At 33.8% G+C, this 26,366-nt stretch overlaps 4 protein-coding genes across 6 annotated transcripts in view; 3 read left to right on the forward strand and 1 right to left on the reverse strand.

Moving 5' to 3' along the window:
• Positions 1–10,618, reverse strand: part of C3g (C3G guanyl-nucleotide exchange factor) — a 61,780-nt gene extending 51,162 nt beyond the window's left edge. Inside the window, exon 1 of the mRNA XM_064056242.1 lies at positions 10,300–10,618. Within this exon, the coding sequence (XP_063912312.1) occupies positions 10,300–10,342 (43 nt within the window). The 5' untranslated portion in view covers positions 10,343–10,618. The remainder of the gene's footprint in view (positions 1–10,299) is intronic.
• Positions 1,538–3,335, forward strand: LOC135128928 (uncharacterized). Of its 2 annotated transcripts, XM_064056003.1 has the most exons (3): positions 1,538–1,912; positions 1,967–2,626; positions 2,685–3,335. In XM_064056003.1, the coding sequence occupies exons 2-3, from the start codon at positions 2,255–2,257 to the stop codon at positions 2,871–2,873; spliced, it is 561 nt and encodes a 186-aa protein (XP_063912073.1). In that variant the 5' UTR covers positions 1,538–1,912; positions 1,967–2,254; the 3' UTR covers positions 2,874–3,335. The 2 variants fall into 2 exon arrangements, with proteins under 2 accessions (XP_063912073.1, XP_063912072.1); XM_064056002.1 differs by having other exon boundaries at positions 1,538–2,626.
• A 1,747-nt stretch (positions 10,619–12,365) lies between the features above and the next one.
• LOC135129154 (leucine-rich repeat-containing protein 57) lies at positions 12,366–13,654 on the forward strand. Its single transcript, XM_064056250.1, has 2 exons — positions 12,366–12,598; positions 12,655–13,654. The coding sequence occupies exon 2, from the start codon at positions 12,685–12,687 to the stop codon at positions 13,399–13,401; it is 717 nt and encodes a 238-aa protein (XP_063912320.1). The 5' UTR covers positions 12,366–12,598; positions 12,655–12,684; the 3' UTR covers positions 13,402–13,654.
• Positions 13,655–16,138: 2,484 nt separating this feature from the next.
• LOC135129151 (programmed cell death protein 4) lies at positions 16,139–23,890 on the forward strand. 2 transcript variants are annotated; one of them, XM_064056245.1, is made up of 4 exons: positions 16,139–16,254; positions 21,230–21,691; positions 22,709–23,171; positions 23,227–23,890. In XM_064056245.1, the coding sequence occupies exons 2-4, from the start codon at positions 21,304–21,306 to the stop codon at positions 23,708–23,710; spliced, it is 1,335 nt and encodes a 444-aa protein (XP_063912315.1). In that variant the 5' UTR covers positions 16,139–16,254; positions 21,230–21,303; the 3' UTR covers positions 23,711–23,890. The 2 variants fall into 2 exon arrangements, with proteins under 2 accessions (XP_063912315.1, XP_063912316.1); XM_064056246.1 differs by lacking the exon at positions 16,139–16,254 and adding an exon at positions 17,175–17,307.
• Positions 23,891–26,366: the final 2,476 nt, after the last annotated feature.

The raw sequence follows: 26,366 nt of genomic DNA on the forward strand, positions 1-26,366 counted from the left end.
TTTTTGTTTTTCGTATTTTTTTCAAATAAACCTTACGTAATAGCAAAAAATTAAATTCTTAATCGTAATTAGGAATACAATAAATATCAAATATGCAAAACAATTGTTAAAATAAAAACAAGTTTTTAACATTTAAATTTTGCAAGCCTGTGTACTTTGTGCATTACTTATAGGTACATTTTATTTTGTATTTTTTCAGTTTTAGAATGGTTTCAATTTTTGGAGATCACTTATTTCCATGATTTTGCTACGCCACTAGAATAACGCAGCCCTACATCCATCGACTCGCTCAAACTTGCACTTATTCAAAACTATCCTCCTGCCACGTATAAAAGCTTCATAATATATTCAAATATTTCATGCATGTTTACAAATTTTGTTAAACATAGATATAATTAACAATGGAAGGATTTAATTGCAACATAATTATAGTTGCACTCCTGTAGTGCTTCCGCGTAATTCTAAAAATTTTCATTTGCTTTTGATGTGGATTTACTAATCTTGTTTGTTTTCTTTGCGTCTGACAATGTTGAAGGAAGAAAATTTCCGTTAGTCACACAATATTTTCCACTCTGTTTTTCTTATATCCACGATTTACGGTGCTTATTATTAGTGTTTTTATGACAAATTCATACACAAATACAACCGCAAACTTAATGAGGTCAGATGCAGAATCTCACTTTTACAAGGTTACCAAAAATTAGTTGACGCTGAGAGAAGTAACACATCCGTAACATTACATAAATTATTATCAAAAGTTTTGGAAGATTATAGTTACAGAATTCTTTTAAACTGTTACAGAATTCTTTTAAACTGTTATTTTCTCACCCATGTCTATATTGCGATGCATTTTGAGTTGGCAGTGTAGAAACCCCAAAAGCAATGCGATGATTGGGGACGGTGTTGTCATATTAAAAGCCTACAATTTTTGAAACAGTTGATACATGAATCTTGAGTAATTCCATACGTCACAGGTGTGGCAAAATAACTCGTACGAGTCATACCCGTGACACCACAAATTATTTTTTTCTCCCTAACCAATCATATTTTACCAAGTTTTACATAAATAATATGTTCCACTCTAACCTACACTTTAACAGTTGTTTCCGCTTTTAATAAATATCTTCAGTTTGGAAAAAAAAACAAATAAATATTCCTCATTTTGCCACACAAGTTACATACCGTCTTACACACCTTCTAAAAGTTTTGGTCAAATTCGATATTTAAATATTAAAATTCCATTGTAAATGGCATTATTTCATGAATTTTCATAATTTGAAAACTGTGTTTTTTGGTTCTTTATCACGTCATATTTCAAAAACGATTTAAAATTTTGTTACAGTTTTTTAGCAGTAAAATAGGCAAATATTGAATCTAACTATGTATTACTTAATTCACTTTGCAGAAGTGTTTAAATTTCTTCCAAAAAATGTTTTCTTTGTTACCTGAAAAAAAGGTGTACTGAAATTTTCAACACGAGAGTTTTGAAATAGACGAGCAGCAAAGTTTATCTACTTGCTACTAATTATACAGGATGTCCCAGAATTCGCGCCATTCCCGTGAATGACATGTTCCCTGTCCCGAACTGTGCCGTAATTCGCAAAAAGAATTGTCCAGGCTTTAACCGTGTGAGAACTGGAAGGCGATTAAGTTGACCAATAGAGAGGCTGCTTTTATATCCGAACGTTTCTATGTTCAAAGTTACCTATGCCAAGAACAAAAAATCGGGTAATACTAAAGTTGAATGAATTTTTTCCGAATCCCCCTCCGTCAACAAAAGGAAACAGAAGTGTGGTTATAAATTTAATCATTTTGACAATTGTTTGTCATAAACTGTCACGAAGTTTATCACTGACCTGAAGAGACGCTTCTGCGCCAAAGATGACTGATTAATGTACACAGAGACGTCAAGGTTTACTTTAAGGCAAGTATCATGGGACAGAAGTTATTTCTGCTGCCATTCTAGTCAAATTGTGTTTAACTGGGCTGTACATGTCATAAGAGAAGCTGTTTCATTTCATCGTAGGCAAATAATACATTTATTACTATTCTACATAGAGTAGCTACCGAAGAGCAGGTATAGAAGTCATTTTCTTAGAGCCCCGTGAATAATCGTCGGCACCCAGACCAACATGTGTTTCACCGATTGTTACATCGAGCAAGAGAAGATGGATCTTTTCAACCTAGTCGGAAAGGCCGTGCTGGGGCTCCACGGAATGTACGTGTAGGTGCTGAAGAGCAAGTGTTAGAAAACATGGAAGCGGATCCTAGGAGAAGTGTCCTCTACGTAGCGCAAATGAGTGGATGCTCAAGATCGACCACTCATCGTATCCTTCAAGAGAGAAGACTGCATCCTTACCATTACACGAGAGTGCAGCATCTGCGACCAACCGACTACCCGCGACGAGTACATTTTACTCAATGGTTACTGCGACAAAATGAACTAAATCCTGATTTTACACGGCGCATTCTTTTCACCGACGAATGTTCATTTTCTCGAGAAGGAATGTTTAATGCACACAATTGCCATTTCTGGGCACACGAAAATCCACATCTCACTAGGGTGAGAGCATATCAGGAGCGATTTACTATTAATCTATGGGCTGGAATCATTGATACTACTGTGGTAAAAATTTTAATGCATCTGATAAAATTATCACTAAACTCCGTTCCTGTTTTTGTAGGTGGGGCCGTTTGTGTTACCTGATCGCCTTAATGGGGATGCATATGCTAATTTTCTACGACTAGAGCTTCCGGCATTGTTGGAAGACGTTCCTTTGAATATACGGCGGAATATGTGGTTTCAGCACGACGGCGCTCCTCCACATAATTCGATACTTGTACGACGAACATTGAAAAGAGTATCGTCATAGGTGGATTGGGCGTGGCAATACTAACATCTGGCCTCCTAGATCTCCAGACCTTTCTGCTTTGGACTTTTTTTTTGGAATCAAATTAAAAATTACGTATATAGAGAACCCCTAGATATGTTAGAAGAACTGAAAGAGAGACTGCACGAAGCCTACGCTACAGTTACTCCTGAGATGTTAAATAATACACAACACAACATAATTCGACGAGCTAGAACTTGCATTGAAGTTAATGGTGGTCATTTTGAGCACATTGTTTAATAACGTTACAGTACAACGATTCCAGCCCATAGATTAATAGTATTGCTCTTGATATGCTCTCACGTTAGCGAAATGTGGATTTTCGTTTGCCCAGAAGTACCAATTGTGCGCATTGAATATTCCTTTTCGGGAAAATCAACATTCGTCGGCGAAAAGAATGTGCCGTGAAAAATCAGGATTTAGTTCATTTTGTCGCAGTAACCATTTACCAACTCGTCGCACTCGTCGCGCAGTCGGCTCGTCGCAGATGCTGCACTTTCGTCAATAGTAAGGATGCAGATTTTTCTCTGTAAGGATACGATGCATGATCGATCTTGAGCATCCAATCATTTGTGCCACTTGTTCTTCACCGTCTATGCGTATAATCCGTGGAGCTCCAGCACGGCTTTCCGAATAGGCTGGAAAGATCCATCTTCTTTTGCTGGATGCAACAAACGACGAAACACATGCTGGTCAAGGAGCCGATGATTGGGGAAAAGACCTGTATATTCGCGCACAGCAGTGGCTGCATAGCGTGTACATTCTCCATAAATTAACATCATTTCCAAATATTCTTGATACTAGTATGAACATCAATAACTTAGTGGTATTGGTACTGATTTGTTTATAGTTTGTATTGTTCTTAAAAAAATTGCAACTAAACGATTTTTGTTATAATTTTTATTCGTATCTTTTCAATCTCTAGAAAGTACTCACAACTTTAAAGAAACTGTTTTAAATCATCATGTGCAACATCAATATTATTCTTGTGTAAGTCTCAGTTTTCAGTATCTCCCCCACATGATTGACACCACAGCAGATACCTATGATCTTAATACACCAGAGAAGTGGAGTCTCGTCTCTTTTTTCGTTGCTTAGATTAGGTATCAACAACAAAGCTGTTCAGTAAAAATTGATACTGTTTATTGAAAATCATAAGCACCGATTAATCAAAAGCGATATTTATATTTTAGTACACTTAATAACGTTCTTTGAATGGACATGTGGTACTCTTTTTTAGAAATAACGATAAACTTAATATCAGGCATATGATGCATTCTGAAAATGTACTAATTTTCGTTAAAAAGAACAACACATTATTCACGGGGCTCTAAGAAAATCACTTCTAATACCTGCTCTTCGGTATCTACACTATGTAGAATAGTAATAAATGTATTATTTGCCTACGATGAAATGAAACAGCTTCTCTTATAACATGTACAGCCCAGTTAAACACAATTTAACTAGAATGGCAGCAGAAATAACTTCTGTCCCATGCTACTTGCCTTAAAATAAACCTTGACGTCTCTGTGTACATTAATCAGTCATCTTTGGCGCAGAAGCATCTCTTCAGGTCAGTGATGAACTTCGTGACAGTTTATGACAAACAATTGTCAAAATGATTAAATTTATAACCACACTTCTGTTTCCTTTTGTTGACGGAGGGGGATTCGGAAAAAATACATTCAACTTTAGTATTACCCGATTTTTTGTTCTTGGCATAGGTAACTTTGAACATAGAAACGTTCTGATATAAAAGCAGCCTCTCTATTGGTCAACTTAATCGCCTTCCAGTTCTCACACGGTTAAAGCCTGGACAATTCTTTTTGCGAATTACGGCACAGTTCGGGACAGGGAACATGTCATTCACGGGAATGGCGCGAATTCTGGGACACCCTGTATAACAAAGAAGAATAATGAATAAAAATTTCGACTTCGTAATTGTAGCTTTGATTAATGTTTTACCCTCTACATGATATTCCTAAGACACATACAAAATTTGACGACAGTTGGCCCAGCAGTTTCGGAGATAATAATCTCTCTAATAATCCAGACAGACAGGTAGACGGAAACGGGAATACAGTTTTTCGTACTCTAGGACTCATGACACATCGAGAAAATATAAAAGTAGCTAGTCGGCCAATGGACTCGATTACTATGCTCCGGAAGTAAAAATTGTCAAATTACTCATAAGCATAAGAACAAGCTTTTTTTGTTTTTTAAAACACATTGAGTTCTTCTACCACTTTGATATTTTTACTTCTCAAAAGTAAGCCAAAAAAGTGTTGTAATAAGCTCCATCCGGCGAATGGGTACTTTCGTGTTTTCACAACGTTTTCGTAGGAAAAATAGATCTACCGTTTCCCTCTGTCTGTATGTCTGTTTGTGTACCTGTCATCTGTCTGTAGTCCGTCTGTCTGTCTGTGTCTGTCTGCCGTCTGTCTATCTGTCATCTGCCTGTCTATGGTAATGTCCGAAACCAAACCAATTGTTGTCACATACTAAATGTACGATTTTAGGTGGTAAAACGCTAACCAAAATTAGTCTGATCATCTCCACCAATAATGTGATAATGTAACCTCAAAATTTTACATAGTAAATGTTATTGAAATTGGATAAAATAATGTAGTTATGAATACGTCTTGACTGTTTACGCTAGACCAGATTTTTAGAAAAAATTAAAATTCTATTCAAAAGTTTTACAATTAACTTAAAAATACACAACCGAATGCTCTGAAAATTTGCCAACGTTGGGAGGTCCACAGAACCTCAACTCCGGTCCAGGTCGGGCGTTCACTTTAGCTCCGGTCTGGCAATACCTATCCGGTTCTCATCGCGCTAATTTTGTGCGGGAACACATTTAATTCATTTTGGATTAGGATGCGAAGTACTTTAAAAATTGTTTTAATAATTGTTTTTTAAACAATATTGGCATTCATGAAGTTAGAAAATTTGTTATAAATTATAATATATGGTGTTAGGGTCTTCACTTTTTGTTAGTTTTAACAGTTTTAGTTTTTTATTAAAGTTGGTAGAAAAAGAAGTACATATGTAGAAATATTTTTATGTCTAGTTGGACGATAAAGTTTCTTGGAACGTTGTACGGAATAAAAGAGGTTTTTACGAGTTTTTGGGTTTTAGTTCTAGAACTGTGCTTTTCATAATATTGCAAAATTTTAAAATTGTAATTTAAAAAGGAATAGCTAAAATTTATGTGTGTGTGTGTGCTTTTCATAATATTGCAAAATTTTAAAATTGTAATTTAAAAAGGAATAGCTAAAATTTATGCAAAGTTTACAATAGGTGCTCTTATTAGTTTGGACCGGAGTTAAGGCGAGGGATTAAGGCACTTCAGGTATCAGTCTAGCGATATATGAACTTGGACAGGAGTTGATGAATGATTCCTATCTAAAATATGCAATATTACGAGTTTATAATTATGGTTTATGAATGCATTAATACTCTCCAAAATTGCTTATACAGAATAACTAAAAAAAAAAAATGAAGAAATTCATTCTACTAATCAAATTAAGAACAGCTTACTTCATTTTTAGAATATTTGGGAATACACACAGTACTACTATTATTATTATTACACTGCACCTATCCAATTGATGTTACGTCCCTTGAGAATTACAAAGTCGTAACTGACAAATTTGAAAATTTTGAGTTAAGTCGTAAGTAGTAATAAAATTACTACGTCCTAAAGTACTGGTTAAAAACAAACATACCTAGCTGTAAATGTTTTACATGTTAAAAGACAAAAATTACAAAGTTGTATCTGCCAAAAGATTTTCTGAGGATTACAAAGTCGTAACTGTAAACTTTATTTAATTGACGCTACACAGTCAGAGTACCTTGTTTTGCAAAATTGTATTACATTTATCAAGTAAAAAAGAATAATTTAATTGATTTAGAAAAAGAAGAACAGCATAGGAAGCACACAGAAGATAAAATGTTTTCAGAACGGAAAGAAATAGTGACAGAAATGATGAAACGAAAGCGGTTCTTTGTTTTGATTTGCAGAATGTTTTGGGCTATCCGAAAGCAGAAATAAGCAATTTCTGCTATAAATCAAAGTTTAGTGTCTATAATCTAACTGCTCCTCTTTCTACAACGAAGAAAATACATTATCCATTTCAGATCGCTAGAAACGACTAACTGTAATTTTTTTGTCATTTTTGTCATCTTGTAATCACTAAAACTAACGGTTGGCGGCAGAGACTTTAAATATGTACATATTTAAAGTCTCTGGTTGGCGGCCTTCTAAGAGGTGGCGCGAAATTTTTAAAATGCCAAAAATATTTGTCACATTATTTAGGGTATAGGGGATATGAACCGATTCGTCTTACACTGTACCCTTGCCAGTATAATCCTACATGGGTGCCGTGCAAAGACTTTTGTAATAAGCACATTACATCAAAAGATATTTTGCAATTTATGGCTGAAAGCCATACTGCCGTGCAGTTGAAGCATTTGGAGAAAAAATTTTTTGCACCATGAAAAACTAGTTCACGAGGACTCGGGGAAGTTATTGGGAACCTCACCTGTGAACAATATTCCACCTGTGGTTATAAATTTGGCGGGATCAGATTCGGATTAGTATACTTTGGAAAGTATATCTAGGGTCTCTAATTCGGATGAATCAGAATTTGAGTTTGTAGACGAATTAGATTAATTTATTTACAGACATTACTGACATTTTATGGAGAATCAATCATTCGGCTTGACCCATAGAATGCTTGACCTTTTAGGCCGATTTTAAATTGTAAAAATGATGTCCATACTTACACAGCTAAAAAAATAAAGAGACTAGATTTATAATTACGAGTAGTTATTTCTAGCCATCTGAAATGGATAATACTGTGCATTGTGGGAGGAAAGTCAGATGGGACGAAGTGGAAATGAAATTGCGAGTGCGTTGCTCAAAATTTTAAATGCTGTTCAGAAAGAATCCCCAGATAAGAGAATTCATTTTATGGAGTGACAGCTGCTTTCAAGAAAATAAAAACTCGCTCATGGTATATGCAATTGGTTAATTTTTATCACAAAATTCTGGAATTGGTACAATAATTATGAAATTTGCTACTCCGGGCTATTCGCCAATTTAAGAAATAGACAATGTGCATAGCTGCATTGAAAAGGTTTTATCAAAGGTAGAATATTATTCTCCTATATTGTTGTTTGCTCTTTTAAGAAGTGTTTCCTCTAGAAGAACTTATAAACTTCTTGAAATGCGATCTGTCGATTTTTTTTTATTTAAACCGTGCTGTAAATATTTCGATTACAAAAACATTCCTTTTTTTAAAATACGGGCTTTGAAGTTTACAAGATGTTTTTACGAAGTTGGATACAAGTTGTCCCACACTTCGGATGATATTTTGCAAGTCGTAAACATCAGAAATTATAGTGAACCAAGAGTTATAAGGTTATATGGCCATCATAAATTCATCCCATTGTGTCGAAGTTAAGTTGTTTACAATAGAAAAGGTTTTAGGGTCGTAAATAACGTGTCCACTGCAGCTCGACCGGCTCTTGTGGTTTCGTTCAGGGGCGGCTTTCACTAAATATGAAAATCCACCACTCCACTATTTCTTTACTACCTGCAGCCGCTGAGGGTTCCGAAATAACCACTCGCTTTGAAAGCCGGCCCTGTTAAATATGAGCAAGAAATGTTTAGAAGATGATTTATTGCCAACCGGTAAGCTTAGTGCGAACCACACAAAGGGGGTATTTATTTGCGGTCAACTACTTTTATGATGGCCATATAACCTTATAGGTCTTGGTTCACTATATAAGGGTACCCGCCAAGCATGTAACAACGTGGCAAAAATTAAAAACCTAAGAATTCATTTAAGGCAAACGCCATTATCCAAGGAACAAATGTTTGCCATTAAATCCATGCTTAAATGGATGCCCAAAAAAGATCAAGATTTTTTTTCAAACGTAATAAATCATAATTAAACTTACTAAAAATTATAGTTTTGTTATCCTATCTATTGTATTAAATAAAGTCGTTCGTGTTCACTATTATGTTATTTACTGACAATTACAATGGCGTAACTGCCAACAAATACATTGAATTACAAAATTGAGAATGACAAAGTTGTACCTGCATACATAAATTTTTATTTTGTATAAAAGCTTTAATGTTTTAATAACATAGATAGCACCAAATCAATACTTATTTTTGGCGACTTATGAAAGCTACATTGTTGGGTAATCAAGAAAATTAATGCATAAAATTTGAGGTCTCCAACATTCAAACGTCAAATCGTGAAGCTTGTACTTACGACTTTGTAATTCTTAAGCGACGTATGTGTCCTTACAAATGTTGAAGACATCACAAAATTTTGTAATGGTAAAACTCACGCAGCACATACGCACGGCATGCTTCTTTAGCTTTGCTTTAACATTACACACATATATTTATTTTAACTTATAAGTGTACAAAATCTGATTTTATAAATTTTCGAAAAAGCTGGTTATGTCGTCTGTACTTCAAGGGCGAAGGATATTCTGTCTAAATAACATTAAACCTATTTTTTAAAAAGTGTTGCACGATGAAAACTATTGTTTTGTAAAAAACATCACATTAATTTAAATATTATTGAAGGATGTTTAACTTTTCGTTGCCTCTGAAGTACAACATTCTCCAATATCATCACTAAGTTCACAGAGTAAATATTTTAATAAACACAATATAATAAATCTATTTCTTTGAACACTTTCATTCTAGGAAGTAAAATAAGGAAATATTCGAATTTGTAATACGTATCAAGACAATTTTGAATTCAGCCCAATGATGATGCAACTTTCGAATAATCTTTTTTTTAATACAATTTCAATGATAAAAACACTGAAACAATTCGATCGTTAAATGGCAAAAATAAATCAATAAACCAAAACAATGGTAAATAAACTTGGTTGGCTACATTTAGGATTAACCAAATGTAAACTGGGTAAGTAAAATTGGTATAACATACATATTTACTACGTGCAACAATTGGTTTCCTTGGCAACTAATAAATAATAATCATCAGTTTTAAAGTTAATCAGCGATGACAACACCGGCCTTTACCCTCGGTCTTTTTACATATTGCACCTGATGCACTTTACATAAAAATACCTATGTTAAAAAAGAATATGATTCGATGGATGGTTCGTGATGATAATCTTTGGTAAGACTTTTTTAGTAAAATATTCGAAAAACAAGTAAAACTTTAAAAACAACAGCTACACATTAAATGCCAAAAGTCATTGATTAGATAGGTACCAAAACAAACGTTACAGTTTACATATAGGTATGGTGGTCGTTTCAATGAGTTTTCGTTTATTACATATTTTACACTTTTTGCATTGAAGTAACAAATTACACATTATTAATTGATAAGAGCAAATAACTTACCTGATACATGTTTAATAGATTTTGGTGTTGATGTTGATGTCATATTTAAAAACACCCTGCACTAAATAACATATGCACCTTCCTACACTTTCACATTTTCTTTATTTAATGATTTTTGAATTTTCATATAGAATTTCATTTCAACAAAGTTGAAATATTATAAGGAAAACCATGAACAAAAACCTCATAACTGTCAGAACTGATGTGGGTAGTGCCATCTGCAATGTCTTCTGTCAGAAACTGTCGTCCATCAATCTGCGCGGTCGATAACAACATTATTATTTTGCCTTTATGTTAAACAGTGTTATAGAACGTTCCGAACATTAAACAACTTATTAATTTAGAATTAACGACAAAAAGTGTACCCAAATAGTTTACTTGAATTACTGCCTCAGAGCCAAAATAATCTCCCAGTGCAAAAAAAATTGAAATATATTAAGCTTATTGCACAGCATGTATCAGAGGTAACACGTAAACGTAAGCATGAAAATGGAAAACGCACAACACATTCTCATTGTCTCTATGACAGATTTATAATCAATATGGTAGGTAATATTTTATTTAAAAACAAATTGAGATGACGTTCCCACAGATCGATGAAAAGCAATGGGAATAAGACACTCATGTTACTGCCATTTGTCCTTTTTTTTTTATAAAACAGTTTACAAATTACAGTTCTTTGTAATGAAAAAGCGTACAGCATATCTAATATTGTAAACGTTCTTGTCAATGACAATTTAGGGACACGATTTGTCAAGAAAAATCCGTCTAATACTAATATTAATTAACCAATATCATCATAATCAATTACAGTTTGCAAATATGCATCAGCATTTGACTGTCCTCAAAAATGTTTACATTACAACGCTACTGGAAGATGGTTGGTCAGTTTGAATTGTTACGGTAATTACAATTTAAACAAAAGTGTAGTTTTAAACAATAATTAATAAAGGCCGAGCTCAAAGAAGATGCTGCCCGTTTAAATTAATTAAGGCAAATCTTTTTGATTCTATAGGACAACTGCAACCTATTTAGACCACAAACTGCTGAAAGAATAATTACACTGGTCGATACAAGAAAATTTTTTTTTTGAGTCTTTATTTTAATCATTATTTTCTGATTCTCTATATTGAAAAATCAGGAAAAACTTTATTTTCTTGTTGATAACTTTGCTTTTGTAACTTTCACAGCAATAGATAAATTTTTAAGGTTTTGAGTAATAAAATAATTGCTTTAGTAAATAAGGCTAAGGCCGTTTCAATCATGTGATTTCTAATTAGTGTGCGCATGCGTACAATGCGTTTAATGTGACGTCAAATACAAAAATGTCTTCAAGAAGTTTACTTATTTACATTTATATTTATTTAACTGTATCTACATATATTTTTTTATAATATTCTGTAATTAGGGCTTGCCCTGTAGAATATTTTTTACAATAATAGCATTAATATTAATAATAATAATAATAACAATAATAAACACGATCCAGATTCATTTTGTTACATATGCGGAGAATTTATCAAAACAAGGGATACAAAATTTGCTTTGGCTACAAATGTTAGACTTTGTGTCAAGACAAAAGGTGGGTTTCTCATGTAATAACTGATCCAAATTTATAAAAAAAGTTTTTTTTAATTATTACATGCAATGAATGTGTAAAAGTAGGAAATTTTTCTAGAAATCTTAATTTCATTCTAAAAGCTACAGAAGCAAACTTTTTCGAATGAAACAATTTTTTCGTTATTTAGCAGTGTTGGAAGAATAAGAATCAGCGATGCAGAACCCAGATTCAAAATGCATGTTGACCGGTGTTATTTGAGCGAATTCAAACTTATTGGGACGAAATCAATGAAAATGATATTCGAAATTTAATCCACTCGGTGCTAAGTAGACTAGCCCAAAACACAGCTATGACCAAATACTAGTTTTAAATTATTGTATGTCACAGCGTCAACTCAGAGCACCTACGTTGTACGCACAGAACAACCATGTGCGTCTTATGATTCTGTGCGCTGGGCTTTATTACTGGGTTTACATCTGTCAATAAATCTTATTAGTAATTTTGGTGTCACTTAGGGGCACCACTGTATCAGCTGACTTATAGTGGTTCCAGTCAAATTTGTCAAATGATTGGTAACTTCATTTTGTGTTTTACCTTTGCATTTGGGGGCTGGTAGAGTATGCCAAAATGGGAGGCTACTGTTAGTAAAAAATTTTAACTGCTAAAACCACCTTTTATGCTATGTTGTTAAACTGTGCTCTACAAAAGCTTATCAAAACCAACATATAGTTCATACAGGTAAGTTTTGTGTATAATGTTTACAGATTGTCAACTTATTTCCTTCTGTTTGGCAGCTGATGGCCGCTTAAAACTTGTTTAAGAAAATGGGAAATTCTGGATTAAAACAGCATGTATTAACAGCTCAAAAAACTGGAGTTTTGAAGTTGTCACAGGGTCATCTCAATGGCTTTCCCCCTGAGTTTAAACAACTAGAAAACAATTTAAGAACTTTGGATCTATCTGACAACAAGTTTGTAGTGTTGCCAAATGAAATAAGCAGGTTTTTACAATTGAAACATCTTAATTTAAACAAAAATAAATTGGCAAAAATACCAGACTGTATTGGAGCACTCACAAAACTTGAAACGCTTAATTTTTGTCATAATAATCTGTCAAACATACCAAGAACTTTATCGAACTTGATTAATTTAAAGCAGGTTTATTTGTGTGATAATCATTTAAAAGAATTGCCACTAATGTTTTGTGGCTTAAAGCATTTGGATATCTTAGACTTATCTAAAAATGAAATTACTAATGTACCAGCAGAAGTCGCAGGTTTAAATGTTATTGAGCTAAATCTAAATCAGAATCAAATTTCGGACCTGTCCCTACACATTTCTAGCTGTCCCAGGTTAAAGACTTTACGACTAGAAGAAAATTGTTTACAGCTTACTTCAATACATTCCAAAATTTTAAGTGATTCAAAAATTTCAAATTTATCAGTGGATGGCAATTTGTTTGAGTTGAAACAGTTGACTGATATCCCAGGATATGAAGCTTACATGGAAAGATTTACAGCTGTGAAGAAAAAAATGTTTTAACAGTCGTTGAACCTGAGGACATTTGTCAGTATGTACCTTTCAAGAATTCCCTCCATAGATCCTTCAAACCTAGCATGCAAAAGTGAATCTACATTTGGAGTATCTAAAAGTATAACTAACTTCAGTTTTATTTTGTCGTTGTTATTAAACTAATGACCTTTGCATGAATAGTAACAAAAAAGTTAAAAGACAATCAGTGTGTTCTGTGTACTAGAAACCCTTATTGAAAATAGATTATATCAAAATGTATTAATATGGTAGTTTGTGTCTCTAATCTTTTTTTTTCAGCAAGATTTGAATTTTGGGGCCAAACTTATTCTATATCTCTATATGATTAAGTATGCATTGTAATTTTTGTAACCACAGAGGAAGATTAGAGACAAATAGTGATCATTACAATACTTTTTTTACAATTTTCACTTTGTTAAAGTTTGTAAATCAACACCAAGGTTGTGAGGATGAGTAAAAGTGCAAGACTATACTGCACTACACAGTACTGTTTTAGACTCACCAATTAATAAAACTGTCATTTGAAAAATGACCGGATTCTTAAAATTAAGCAATAATGTGATTTATTTTATATTCATAAGATAAATTTTAACGACTATAACTGTAATTATTTACACTTAATGTTATTAGGTTTAACTGGAAAAGCCAAATTAAAAAATATTTTACATTATTTATTTATAAATTACACATTTGAAGAGTGAAATTATCGAATGGTCTGCTACCCACCATAATTACAAATGTGGCAACTGTTCTTTATAATTTTATTATGTGTAAAGTGATAGTAGACAGCACTGGCTTCTGTGTAAAATATAATTTTACAGACGTACCAGACTATTCGCAATTTCAAATAATGTTATTGAATCATTGTTGTGAACTTTAGTTGTTGCTTTTTAATCACTGTATGTCGTGATTTTAAAAATTGTAATGAGCATGTAAATTAACTCGTTTATTTTTTGTGTGGTTACATGGTTCGTGTAACTGTATAATATCGTTCATTCTAATACCTGTTTTAAATTCGCAAAATATATTGTACAGCAGTTAAATGTTATACATATTGCAGACTTTTCTATGGGACTAAATACATTTCAAGCCTCAAGTGTACTTCTCAATTACTATTTAATATTCAACTATTCTTTGTATGATATGTTGCACATTTGCTATTTCTATTTTTTACTGTGTATTTATCAAATTTCTATCCAAATATACATGTCAGTACAATTTGATTTTTAAATTGGGACTACTGCAGGAAAATCTAAATGAATTTGGAAAATACCTATATGAGTTCAATAAATCTGTATGAAAAAATGTTTCACTAGTTTTGTTAAATGTTTTGTTATTTAGTGAATTACACAACTTTTGTAGTGTGTCAAAGAAGTGTCGTTATTAATTTTCTATTGTTTTCCATTTTAAATTATTTTTTTACATTGTTATTACATTACCACTTCAGAAATGTTAAGAGCTAGGTACTCTAAAAGTGCTTATAATAACTTTCGCGGCTTATCATTTGATAATTTAAAAGCACATAAAAGAATAGATGAAAAGCTTTTTATTCAAATGACATTTTAAATTATAGTAGTGAAATTTGTGATTAAACTTGCTTCTTTTTTAAGAAAAAGATTTCCACGATTTTATTATATGTTCATTATATTTTATAAGTTTTGCTATCGTACACTGGTATAGATATCGACCTGACTTAAGCTTAGTTTCAATAAACCATTGTTTAGTTTCTTTTTTAAGATGTTGCTATCGCACATTTTCGTACTGAAGGTGTTCAGCGGATCAAAAGGGTAACTTCGAAGTGTTTAATGACCAACATGACTTGAAATTATATGTGCTATTATGATGTATGTGAAAGTTAAAAAAAAAACACGACAGACGAAAACTAACACTATTCGTGTGTCTAAGTTTTTTGGCTTACATACTTGAAGCAGCTTGAAGTATATATTAGGAATAAATAATTTATTAAAGGATACCCAAATGCAGACCATGCAAGAACCGCAAAGTGTGTGCTACCATATGATCAAAAAAAGTCATATGGTAGACCGTGAAATTTATTTTAAAAATTATGATGTTGGCATTGCAGTTTTTTTATTGTAACTGTCAAATCGAACAAGGAACGCACACGGACTGGAACGCATTAACACCAACGCCAATATAATTTTTTTAACTCTAAATTTCAACACTTGCTATTTAGACGACTTTTTTTCTCAATCATATGATTCATATGGTAGGTATAAGTCCTAGACCTAATAAATTGTAACTATAACGTACAAGTATCTTCGCTACCTTCTAACACGATATCCGACCATACGATCTCTTTGTATGTGTAATAACATAATTTTTTAATTTTGTTGTAGTGATTTTTTACCTTTTTACATAAAGAATAAATAAAAAAATCAAGCATAACGCAGATCAAGCAGTGCATTTTATACTGCTTTTTTTATACACTTGTTTATTTTAACCCGGTAGATTATCTAGGTATATTGTGTAACGTAGGTACATGGTGTGGCGCAGGATGTCAAAATTACTTATTCTCGACCACATCCCAACAACTCTTGTCCATTTGTACATTTCCAAACATTTTCATTACGACTGGCGACAGGTTATGTTGAATTTGAAATGAAAGGTTGTCTTTCTTTTTCTAACACGGCCCATATTCACGTAAGCTGGAATGAGAACACATATTTCGTGAACGGGAAGTAACTTTTCCATGATGCACATTGTTTATGGCTGTCTTGTAGTGGCGTGTTGCGCAAAAACCGATTTCTCAAAAACTCTCTGAATTTTGTCAGTTTTTTCGCCTGTACAATACTTTGTGAATTAAAACACCAACTTGTGTAACCGGTAAGCAGAAATTTACTGTTTTTCCTGGGCACTTTCACGAATTAAAATAGCATGGCTTACCCACCCATACCCAGATGGTTTGTTTTTGTTTACCTCTCGTTATCGGCCTTCTAGAACACTTTGAAAATTTGGAATGAGTGTCCTTTGCGATTTTATTTTTAAAAACGTGGATTTATCATCTTGATATGTGAAAGTCTTTGTTTTGAGTAACTTGTAAATAACTATCATTAGTATTGTTTGTTTATGTGTAGCAAGCACTCTGTTGCCTCTTCCAAATCTAATCAGATGCAATAACACATTCCACGAGGTTCAACATGTTTGTAATTATTACAAACTTACGCATTGTATATTTTATCATTGTTCCATTTTGATATATTTTTTATGCATTGCGAGATAATAATACCACTCGGTATTAAATGATACATACATTAAGTTGTCTACAAATCCCGGTTATCGATATAAATAAACCTCCATCTTTTGTTAAAATAAAAGAGTAGATATGCAACACATAAAACATGTTTGACCTTGTGAGTCCGATTAAAAGACGTTGACGATTTTAGTCGTGGCGAGTAAAAGTACTGTATTTTTTTAAAGATATATATGTATGTTGATCATTGAAATAATGCTTATAACATAATAACGTGGCATTTGTTAGTTTAAATATTTTAATGTTACGATATTTCATTGTAGGACTAATTTTTATAAATTCGCATATAGGACGCTTGGTAGTTTCATATTTTAAAATGTTTATTCGGATGATTATTGTGTAAACAATCAGAAAACGATAACAGAAAGTTCCGTTTACTTATGTTTACAAGCTTCGAGGTAAATATGTTTAGTATAAATTTATGAGTGAAGTGCTTTGTTTAAAGATGTTTTTCCTTTTTAAACACACTTTTATTAAATTGAAGAAATTTTACAAGTTTACAAGAATTCATCTCCTCTCCTTTTGCTAAAAACCACCGTAACTGGACGAACGAAATCTAGTATAAATAGTGTGCAGCTAAAATGCCACATTATAGGTATTTTGATTGTCTTTGAGTTCTGAGTATGGTTAGTATCTAGATTTTAACTTCATGAGGTGACCATAGTTTACGTGTCGCAGTGTCAAAATATTAATACCTCATTAAGATGTCCATCAAATATCTATATATTATAAATATTCTTCATTCATGTTTTTGCATAATTAATTAGATATTTTCAGATTCTTAAAAAATTTTGAGGGCATTTAGGCACCACAAGTCGAAGATTTAATTAACTCAAAAATTTGTTCTATTGTCTACACTAACTTGCTTGAGTTAGCTATTTTTCCTGTAGTTCATAAAGAGTATTGGCGATCCAAAAGAAATTTGTAATTGAAAGAACGTGTTGCCATAAAATAATTTAACTGTAAATAAATTATTAAAGTATATCAAAATCCGTTAAACACATCTGCAAGGATAGTTCAACAAACAGACATGAAATCTATATTTTCGTATCCTGCAAGCTATGAAACACGTGTAGTTTTTATCCTTTGTAAAAAAAAAAACGCTTTCACACTACTTTCGTTAGTTTTCATAGGGAAAATAAAAAAAAAATAACGAGTCGACAGGATTTTAAATACTCATTTGCCATTTTTACTGAGTGAATATTGTATCAAATGTCATGTTTTGAGACTAATTGATTTTACATATAAGTTTTTTCACAATGTGGCGTTGTTGGTACGCCACATAATGTTATATTTATAACTGTTAAATTCAAAACAACATTCAAGAGTGTGCCAGATTTTTTGCTAAATGTTGGCAAAACTCACCCCTAACCACGGGTTTACGTACAAATGAATACCCACTTAATTTTATTCTACCCTATAGAATTTTATTGACAAAAACGAGATGTACAATAGTACAATGGTAGGAATATTTATGGCTCACACCAGTTCACCCGAATTTGTCGGAGAACATTTAGCAGGTAGTACCTATAAAATAATGCTCAATTTCGTTCGTGAGTAACGAACGAAAATGAGCATTATGTCCGGACCTGGATTATTCTACTTTCTGCCATCTGGAGATTGCCGGCACGCGACAACTTTAAGTTGTAAATATCTCTTGCTATTGTATTACTGTCCGTCTCGTTATTACCAATAAAATTAGGGTTGCAATAGAGATAACTGGTCCTAACGCTTATAATCAGCAGACTTAGGCACAGCCGAAGTGATGGGGAATCAATCAGATAAATATTAAAAATGACGACTCGACGTCAGGTAATAAATTTGGCTGGCCAACTGTAAAGTCTCAACCTCAGTGCGTTTGATGCAATTTAGGATTTATCTCATCAAGATCATCACGAAAATTGTGATGTTGAACAGTCATTTTTAATTTTTAAAGCATTTTAACATCTAGAAGAACTCGTATAACTGAGGAAAACCTAGAAAAAGTAGTAATTGTTATTAAGAATTTCCGTAGTTGTATGCCACGATCGGGCGGCAATGATGAGCCTCACTTCCGCGTTGTCGCAGTCTGATAATAATCAGTGCGAATATCTGTGTAAAGTTTGTCTAGAATTATAAGAATTTTATGGACTCCCAAAGTTAATTCGTTTTACAGCCCTGTTGTCAATTTCATTGTACAGCTGAAGAGCGGGGCGAACTCAGGTACAGAAAACATCGGCTTTCCCCTGAAAAGTATTGACGCCTGGGCCGTGGCCTGGGCTGTAAAACGAATTAACGTTGGGAGTCCATAAAATTCTTATAATTCTGGACAAACTTTAACGCATGTAACATTTTCAGTTGATGCCGAGTCAATAAACTTGGTATGAGCCTGTCAAAGGAAACTCTGTTGTGCAAAGTTTGTGAACGATTTTAATTTGAATCATTTTTGTAGCATGACTTTCTGCAATGGCTCTTGAAGAATTTTTTTCGATGTTGTTTTTTTAATCAAGCATATCAAGTCCGGATTCACCCAGAACAGACCAATGTACATTTTAAAGCTTGTAGAGATCTGTATCTTATCTTACTGAACTGTATAATTTAAAATGGGAATTTTAGCAAAACTTTTTCACGTGCAGTTTGATTTGCACATGTTGCTTCCCAAAAAATTGCCGGTTTCAGTTATTTATTATTATTATTTTAAAACATTGCCTTTTTCGACTTTGGTACTATCATTATTCTTAAGCATGCTTGTGTGTAGTGCCACTGTTTAACATAACTTGTTTCTAACCATGGCCATGGAGGTAGGGTGACAGGAGGGAGCATGTCCCATTTAACGAATGTTAAAGACATTGCTGGTAAAAGAGCTCCACGCAAGAGCCATTTATGACGCATCGGGGCAGTCAGTTGTCCACAGAGGATCAGAGGCACTGTGGTTATGAATAAGTTCACAGATAGCGAATATTAAAAGAATTTGACTCTTACCCATTCATTACCCTTACCACGGGGTATATACAGTGCATTTTTTTAAGTGGCCATAGGGATTCCCATGTTAAATTGTATACCTCATGTTAAGTTATGTTTGAGTAAAGATTCAGAGTTGAAACTTTTATTGTATGCAATTTCATCTTTTGTCGATTTTGTTAACAGTTATGCTTTAAATTAAAGGCTATTTCTTAAAAAAACAAATTTTGTCGGTAATATTGTAGGCAGCCATGTAAAAAGAGACATTTACTAGACCTTTCTAAAATTTGATTACTGGTTCCATTACTGATTTTTGCTGACCGAAATTCGTCAACAAGCCACAGTACACAAAGAAAGAAAAAGTAGAAGTGGTCATTGGATACATTAAAGGCTTATCGACAAGAGAAATTGCGGAAAATTTTGCTGCAGCAGATTCCCAATCGTCCCATACTCGGCAAGGCCACAATTCAAAAATTTTATGACAAATTTATAAACACAGGTTACCTCGATGTTGTACTTCAAAAACGCAATTTCAGTGAAATTATCTTTACACTTATGTTTGAATTCCATCATTTTGTTTCATTTCTAAAAACTACAAAATAAAGGTGTTTGATGATTAAATTAAAATTGTGCTGTCAAAAATGACAAGTCAAAATGATAAGTCAAAATCTTCTATGATGTCTACCCCATGTCCGAATCCTTTCATTTTACTGTACCATGGCCGACTAGTATAAAGATTATGGCCTGTCCAAGAGGTACGATACGTGTTGCCATCTATTAATAATTGCACTTAATAATTTAGCAAAATTTTAATTTGACTTGACATTATGGGACTTCAAAACGTGTAATGGTGGTTTGTTTGGGTATGAATGCCTTTGTGCCTTTCAAAAGGTGTTAATAATTCTTTTGTCGATTTTGAATTATTAATAGATGGCAGCACGTATGGTACCTTTGGCATTCCTTTGGACAGGCCATAATCTTTATACTAGTCGGCCATGACTGTACATAAAGAAACCACTGTTGTAGATCTTTAGGTTTCTGAAAACAATTAAAATGGCGTATTTTACACTAGATTATGGCTATTGTATAACTTAACTCAGTTCACAGTTCCATTATGGCAACAATGGACAGTAATAATCCTTGCGGTTCGGGTCCATAAAGCTTACAATAGCCAGTTTGACGTATAAGGGTGGTTTGCTTAAGCCGCTTAAGTCATAAAAGTTTTACAAGGTGTATGTCAAATGAGGTTACTTTATTATTTGTAAATTATATACTCAAATTAATTGACTTAAAAGTGAAGTAGATTCAAAGATGCCGTTTAATAATCTATTTGGTCATTGTTTCAGTAAACATTAATATCACATTCTATCAACTAAGGTGTCCTGTAGTTGGGTATGGATTTTTTGCTGCTTTTTTAATTCCACTGATTGCTTGTTTGTCCAACGGCAATTTGAGGACGTTTCTTCTCGATCGCATTTTTCTTTATTCTTTCAGTTTTTTCATGCAAAAATATTTCGTAAATGTTACAATATTCTATAATTTAGTAGTTTCTTCAGCGTAATTTTCATTGCTCCCTCATTACTGTAACTGTATGTTTTTGTGTTCCAGGCAGAAAAATACACAGCTTTTCATCGTGGTCAAAAGCCTATTCCCGGACAGTATTTTCGTTTATTTGGGGCGGTATGGCTTTAGAACAAGGCCACGTAAATGTTGTTTTTGACAACGACATCGACATCGACAAAGTGGTAGATGAAGAGTTGTCGTCCAAAGAAGCAACTGCTGGCGGTGACAGTTCAAGTTCCAAACAGCGAAAAGCGAAAAGGGTGCATAGACAATTAAGCAAGGATAGCGCTGTGACTTCCGGTTTTATCCATGGTCCCAGGTCGTGGAAGAACAGTCGCCGTTCTAGAAACGGCTATGGTCGAGGTCTTCCGAAAAAAGGTGGGGCAGGAGGCAAAGGAGTATGGGGTGCGCCGGGTTCTGAACTCCTGGAAACTTATGAAGACATAAATGATCCCAATTTTGATAATGAAAATTTAAGTAATGGAGACATCGAGTTGAAAGCTATAGGTAAATAGCGAATTATTACCTAAAGTGTTTATTAGTAATGTGGTTGCTTATTTTCGCATTTTTCGAAGTGGTGATCTTAAAGACTACTATATTTATTACTATTTTTCCTGTTTTATCAAACTCGAAGTTTAGATATTTGTGTTTTTGAGTTTCTGATTCCTTTGTACAAGAATTATACACCGTTTGCGATACTACGGTCAGTAACTATAGTTTTTGTATTTTTCATTTCTTAAAAAAAGGTTGTCATTTAATACCTGAGATGATGTTATTGAGATTAATAGCATTCTGAAAATGAAGTCCTGGGACAACTTCTTTCGCTTATTTGCCGACATTCGTTCCTTGCACATGCGGTGTGTACAACGTGCATTTTATGGAGTGTACTGTCAGATACTTTGGTAAATAAATACATAAATATATCTTATTAAAGTAATAAATGCTTGATTTGGCGTCTGGGATGTGTTATCTCTCATGCTGTGTAGGTACGTATGTTACAGTAGAATTGGTTTTGACCATTTGCGTTTTGTCGTGATTTTCGCGAATTGTTTTAATTGTCCGAGGATAAGAAACCCAAGTGGTGTTCTAGATACAGATTTTTGGACAACTGTAACGATGCGGAGATATTAATCGACTTCTTAATAAAAATCTTTTAATTGCATGAGGGTTTAAAACGCTTCATATACTACACTAAAGCGAAATGTATGCGCGTACTTGGGGTTTCACCAGATTTAAGTAAACTTTTAGTAAATTAAATAAGTGATCATGATTGTAAAATCTTGATATACTCGATGTAACTGACTGGGACTGGAAGAATTGAGTGATGGAATTAAGACTTATTTTGCTGGTCGTGTTTATTATTTCCTGGAACACATAAATGTCTAAATGCCGAGTTTTATATGCGTGGGAAGTGCGTGCCCCGTTATGTTTTCACTTACGAGCCGTTACTGTAAACGCCAATTTTTTGTTATGATTAAACATCCATAAATGTGTAATTGTTATGTCGCCTTATTTTTTTTATAGTTCCTGACGTTTCGTACGAAGAGATAAAAAAGAAGGTGGATCCTATCATTTTGGAATATTTCGAAAATGGAGACACTAATGAAGCCGCTCTGGCTATTTTGGACGCTGTTCCTAAACATTATAGAGACATGCTAGTAGAACAAGTGATTGAAGTTGCAATGGATCACAAGCCATCCCACCGAGAAATGACTTCGGTGCTTATTTCTGACTTATTTGGTCATGTTATTTCCGAGAATGACATAACCAAAGCATTTCAAAGTCTTCTCGCCAATTTAAATGACTTAATACTTGATATTCCGGATGCCCCAACTGTTCTTGGGAACTTTATCGCTAGAGCAATAGCAGATGATTGTATTCCTCCCAAATTTCTTACTACAACCAAAGAGAAAAGTGACAGTGAAGTGTTCCAGGAAGCTTTGGGACGAGCAGATACTCTGCTTTCCATGAAACATGGCCTAGTTAGGTAACTAGAGGTACATTTGCAAAGATTTCTACTACATAGATTTTTTTTTGTTTAGATTGCACAACGTGTGGGGTGTTGGTGGAGCTTTACGACCTGTCAAGGCCCTAACTCGTCAGATGAACTTAACTTTGCAGGAATTTATTTCTTCGCGCGATATTGAAGAAGCAAGTAGATGTCTAAGGAACTTAGAAGTGCCTCATTTTCATCATGAATTGGTGTATGAGGCTATAGTAATGGCTCTAGAAGCGAATAGTCCTTCAGTAGAAGAGGCTCTGTGTAGTTTGCTTAAAGCGTTCGACGCTGCCGTTTTAGTTACTCCAGAGCAAATGGGAAGAGGGTTTATTCGAGTGTTTGATGATCTGCCAGACATTCATATGGATGTGCCCTTGGCGTATATCATTCTGGACAGATTCGTTGATCGTTGCCATAAGGAAGGATTTTTGACTGAGAAAGTTATTAATAAAATACCTACTAGAGGACGCAAACGTTTTGTCTCCGAAGGAGATCAAGAATTCATAAAAAATCATAAGTCATCATAATTTGTTTAATTCATCCTATTTCGTTTATGCTAGAACTGTGCCGTAGATTTGATTTACATGTATTGCATTTACGTTTACTGAAATTTCGTTAGAAACAGCACGGCGTGCATATTCATTCTATCATGTTACTTCTTTTTTTTGTATATGTTCTATGAAATAAAGATTATTCAGAGTTGCTAAGTTTCGTTTTTTTTTGTGTGTACTGTACTATATATGTAGTGGAGAATTGCGTAACATCTGGTATATTGTTACGATGAATCGGCGATTAAAATTGGTGTCTGTCAACTCAACAGTTCATTTCGTACTAAATCGAATTTACACAACTAACTGCACAGGGATTATGTACAAAATAATTCCGGCGCAACTTGACTGGACTCTGTCTTCGCTCAACTGAATAATCGTTCCCGAAGGTGGCCTCTATTTAAAGCCGTACTTCCCTTCCAGAAGTTCCGCAGTCCAGCCCATCGCGACTTCCGCTTCCAGGCTTTTCTCCGGCCGTCGTCACCGGCAATGAGTCATCATTACCGTGCCTACTAGAACCCATAGGCGTCGTATCGGGGTGGCGTATGGGTTTATTTTGTAACAATATTTAGAGTTTGTTCATTTGAAGGGAAGAACATCTTTGCAGTGGCATGCATCCAAACCCAGAATATAAACCCGCCGGTTTTATCACAAAGAAAAGCATCAAGACCTTGAAAAAATAGTTCTTAATCATCAGCAAGAACTTTAGGAGGTATATATCGCACTGTGAGAGCAATACTCACGTAACTCAAAACCAGCATGTTTTGAGTAATGATGAGTTAAACTTCCCAAGTGTTTATATATTATTTGTGTGTTAAATACCAAAGGCTTCGAAATACATTAGAGTCGTATTGTCAATCTATTATTAATCGTGTTTTTATTCCTTTAGAGTGGAACCTTCTACTCGTTATAGAAAACAAGAAATTTTGACTTACGTGACTATTGCACTGGTACACGATATTAAATATTTTGGCTTGCGTGTCAATAAATTTAAGACAAGAGCAAACTAGCAACACATTGTAATGAAAAAAATATAACAAAACACAAAACGATCACAGTATTAATTCATTCAACATCTACTATGGCTAAATTGTTATAAAATGTGTTATAATTTTATTTAATTCGTTTTTTTTATACATAATTGATTCCGTCCATCGAATTTTTTTACGTATTGCTAAAGGACCTTCATAAATATTGTTTAATAATTTTCATTTGAGTCTGATGCCGCCGTTGTCGTGATGTTCGGGAATTGATTGAATATTATTTCCTGATATACTTCCTTTCTATACGAAGTTACAAAATTCCATCGAAATTTTTGACAAATTTTAAATTTTTTATTTCGCTCTAATTAACTTTCCTACCTTTCCTATTCAAAGAAAAATTGATTTTCATGTTTTCGGTCAATTCTTAACTAAATCAGAAGACATTGTGCAATTATTGTGTTCAATTTGTACCTAAACTAGTAGGAGTATCATCTGATAATCTTATCAACATCGACTGAAATCTCATAGCTTCATAGCTTACTTGCATTTCACTTATTTTTGAGATACGGCAGTCTTGCATTAAGTGCACACGTAATGTTCGGAAATGCAATACAAACATTTTGATGAATTTGAGCATTACGCAACTATTAAAAACCGTTTATACTTACATATACTAAAACTACATTAACTTTTTTATGCATTAATGATAAATGTAAGAATTCGGCAAATTTTGACTTGAGTATTGCTCTCACAGTGCGATATAATGCTGCAAGAAAAAAATGAATGTATTGTTACGAAATAAACCCATATGCCGCCCCGGTACGATGCCTGTGGGTCTTTTAGTATGTTTGTGTTTCTTCTATTATGTAGTATGACTCATCGCCCGGTCGAAGCGGCGTTCGCTAAAGAAAGGCCTGGAAGTGGAAGTCGCGATGGATTCGAGAAAGACCTCGATTGCGAAACATCGAGAAGGGAATATGGGTTTAAATGGATCTCACCTTCGGGAATGAGGGAATTCAGTCGAGCGGAGTCCAACGAGTGTCGAAAAACCCAGTGAAGTTGCGCCGGAATTATTTTGTACATAATTGCTGTTATAGTTAGTCGTGTAAATTCGAGTTATTAAGAAATGAATTGTTGAGTTTAACCCACGACGATTTTATTCACCGATCAACGTAACAATATTTAAATTACATAAATGATAAAATTAATCAGGGCTACAAGATTCGAGATGTTCGTAGTATGTACCGCTTCTACAAAATTATTTTTAGAAACACCAAGGAGGACACCACCACTATCAACCCTGCTTTCGATATTGAATTTTCTGTCACACTTGAGAACATTACTTATTGTTAGAAGGAAATAGCTCAGCACTATATATAGAATCATTTAACCACGATTCATCAATGACAATATCAAAAGACAATTCGCAGGCACCGACATAAAAATAGTGAGTTTTAGAGCGTAATCCGCGACAGTTCGGATGATAAATTCAAAGATTATTGTGAAAGAAACTGTTGGCACATTTAGTTTTACGACGTAAACGTAACGATTTTGGGAATGCCGTTTTTATATCATATTCTAAGATTGACTTCACCTTTAGCTTGACGATTAACTAATTCAGTATTGACGTGTTTGAATCCAGATGACATAGC

The sequence above is a fragment of the Zophobas morio genome, unplaced genomic scaffold (genome assembly GCF_036711695.1).
Source record: "Zophobas morio isolate AGI-343-1 ecotype UQ-CSIRO unplaced genomic scaffold, CSIRO_AGI_Zmor_V1 ptg000014l, whole genome shotgun sequence".
Taxonomy (NCBI): domain Eukaryota; kingdom Metazoa; phylum Arthropoda; class Insecta; order Coleoptera; family Tenebrionidae; genus Zophobas; species Zophobas morio.

What these genes read in the sequence shown, in the direction of transcription:
- LOC135129154 (XM_064056250.1), top strand. Translation starts at nt 12,685, where the DNA reads ATGGGAAATTCTGGATTAAAACAGCATGTATTAACAGCTCAAAAAACT.
- LOC135128928 (XM_064056002.1), top strand. Translation starts at nt 2,255, where the DNA reads ATGGAAGCGGATCCTAGGAGAAGTGTCCTCTACGTAGCGCAAATGAGT. An exon ending in GAATCATTGATACTACTGTG is followed by an intron (nt 2,627 to 2,684) that starts GTAAAAATTTTA and finishes CTGTTTTTGTAG; the next exon opens with GTGGGGCCGTTTGTGTTACC.
- LOC135129151 (XM_064056245.1), top strand. Translation starts at nt 21,304, where the DNA reads ATGGCTTTAGAACAAGGCCACGTAAATGTTGTTTTTGACAACGACATC. An exon ending in CATCGAGTTGAAAGCTATAG is followed by an intron (nt 21,692 to 22,708) that starts GTAAATAGCGAA and finishes TTTTTTTTATAG; the next exon opens with TTCCTGACGTTTCGTACGAA. An exon ending in ATGAAACATGGCCTAGTTAG is followed by an intron (nt 23,172 to 23,226) that starts GTAACTAGAGGT and finishes TTTTTTGTTTAG; the next exon opens with ATTGCACAACGTGTGGGGTG.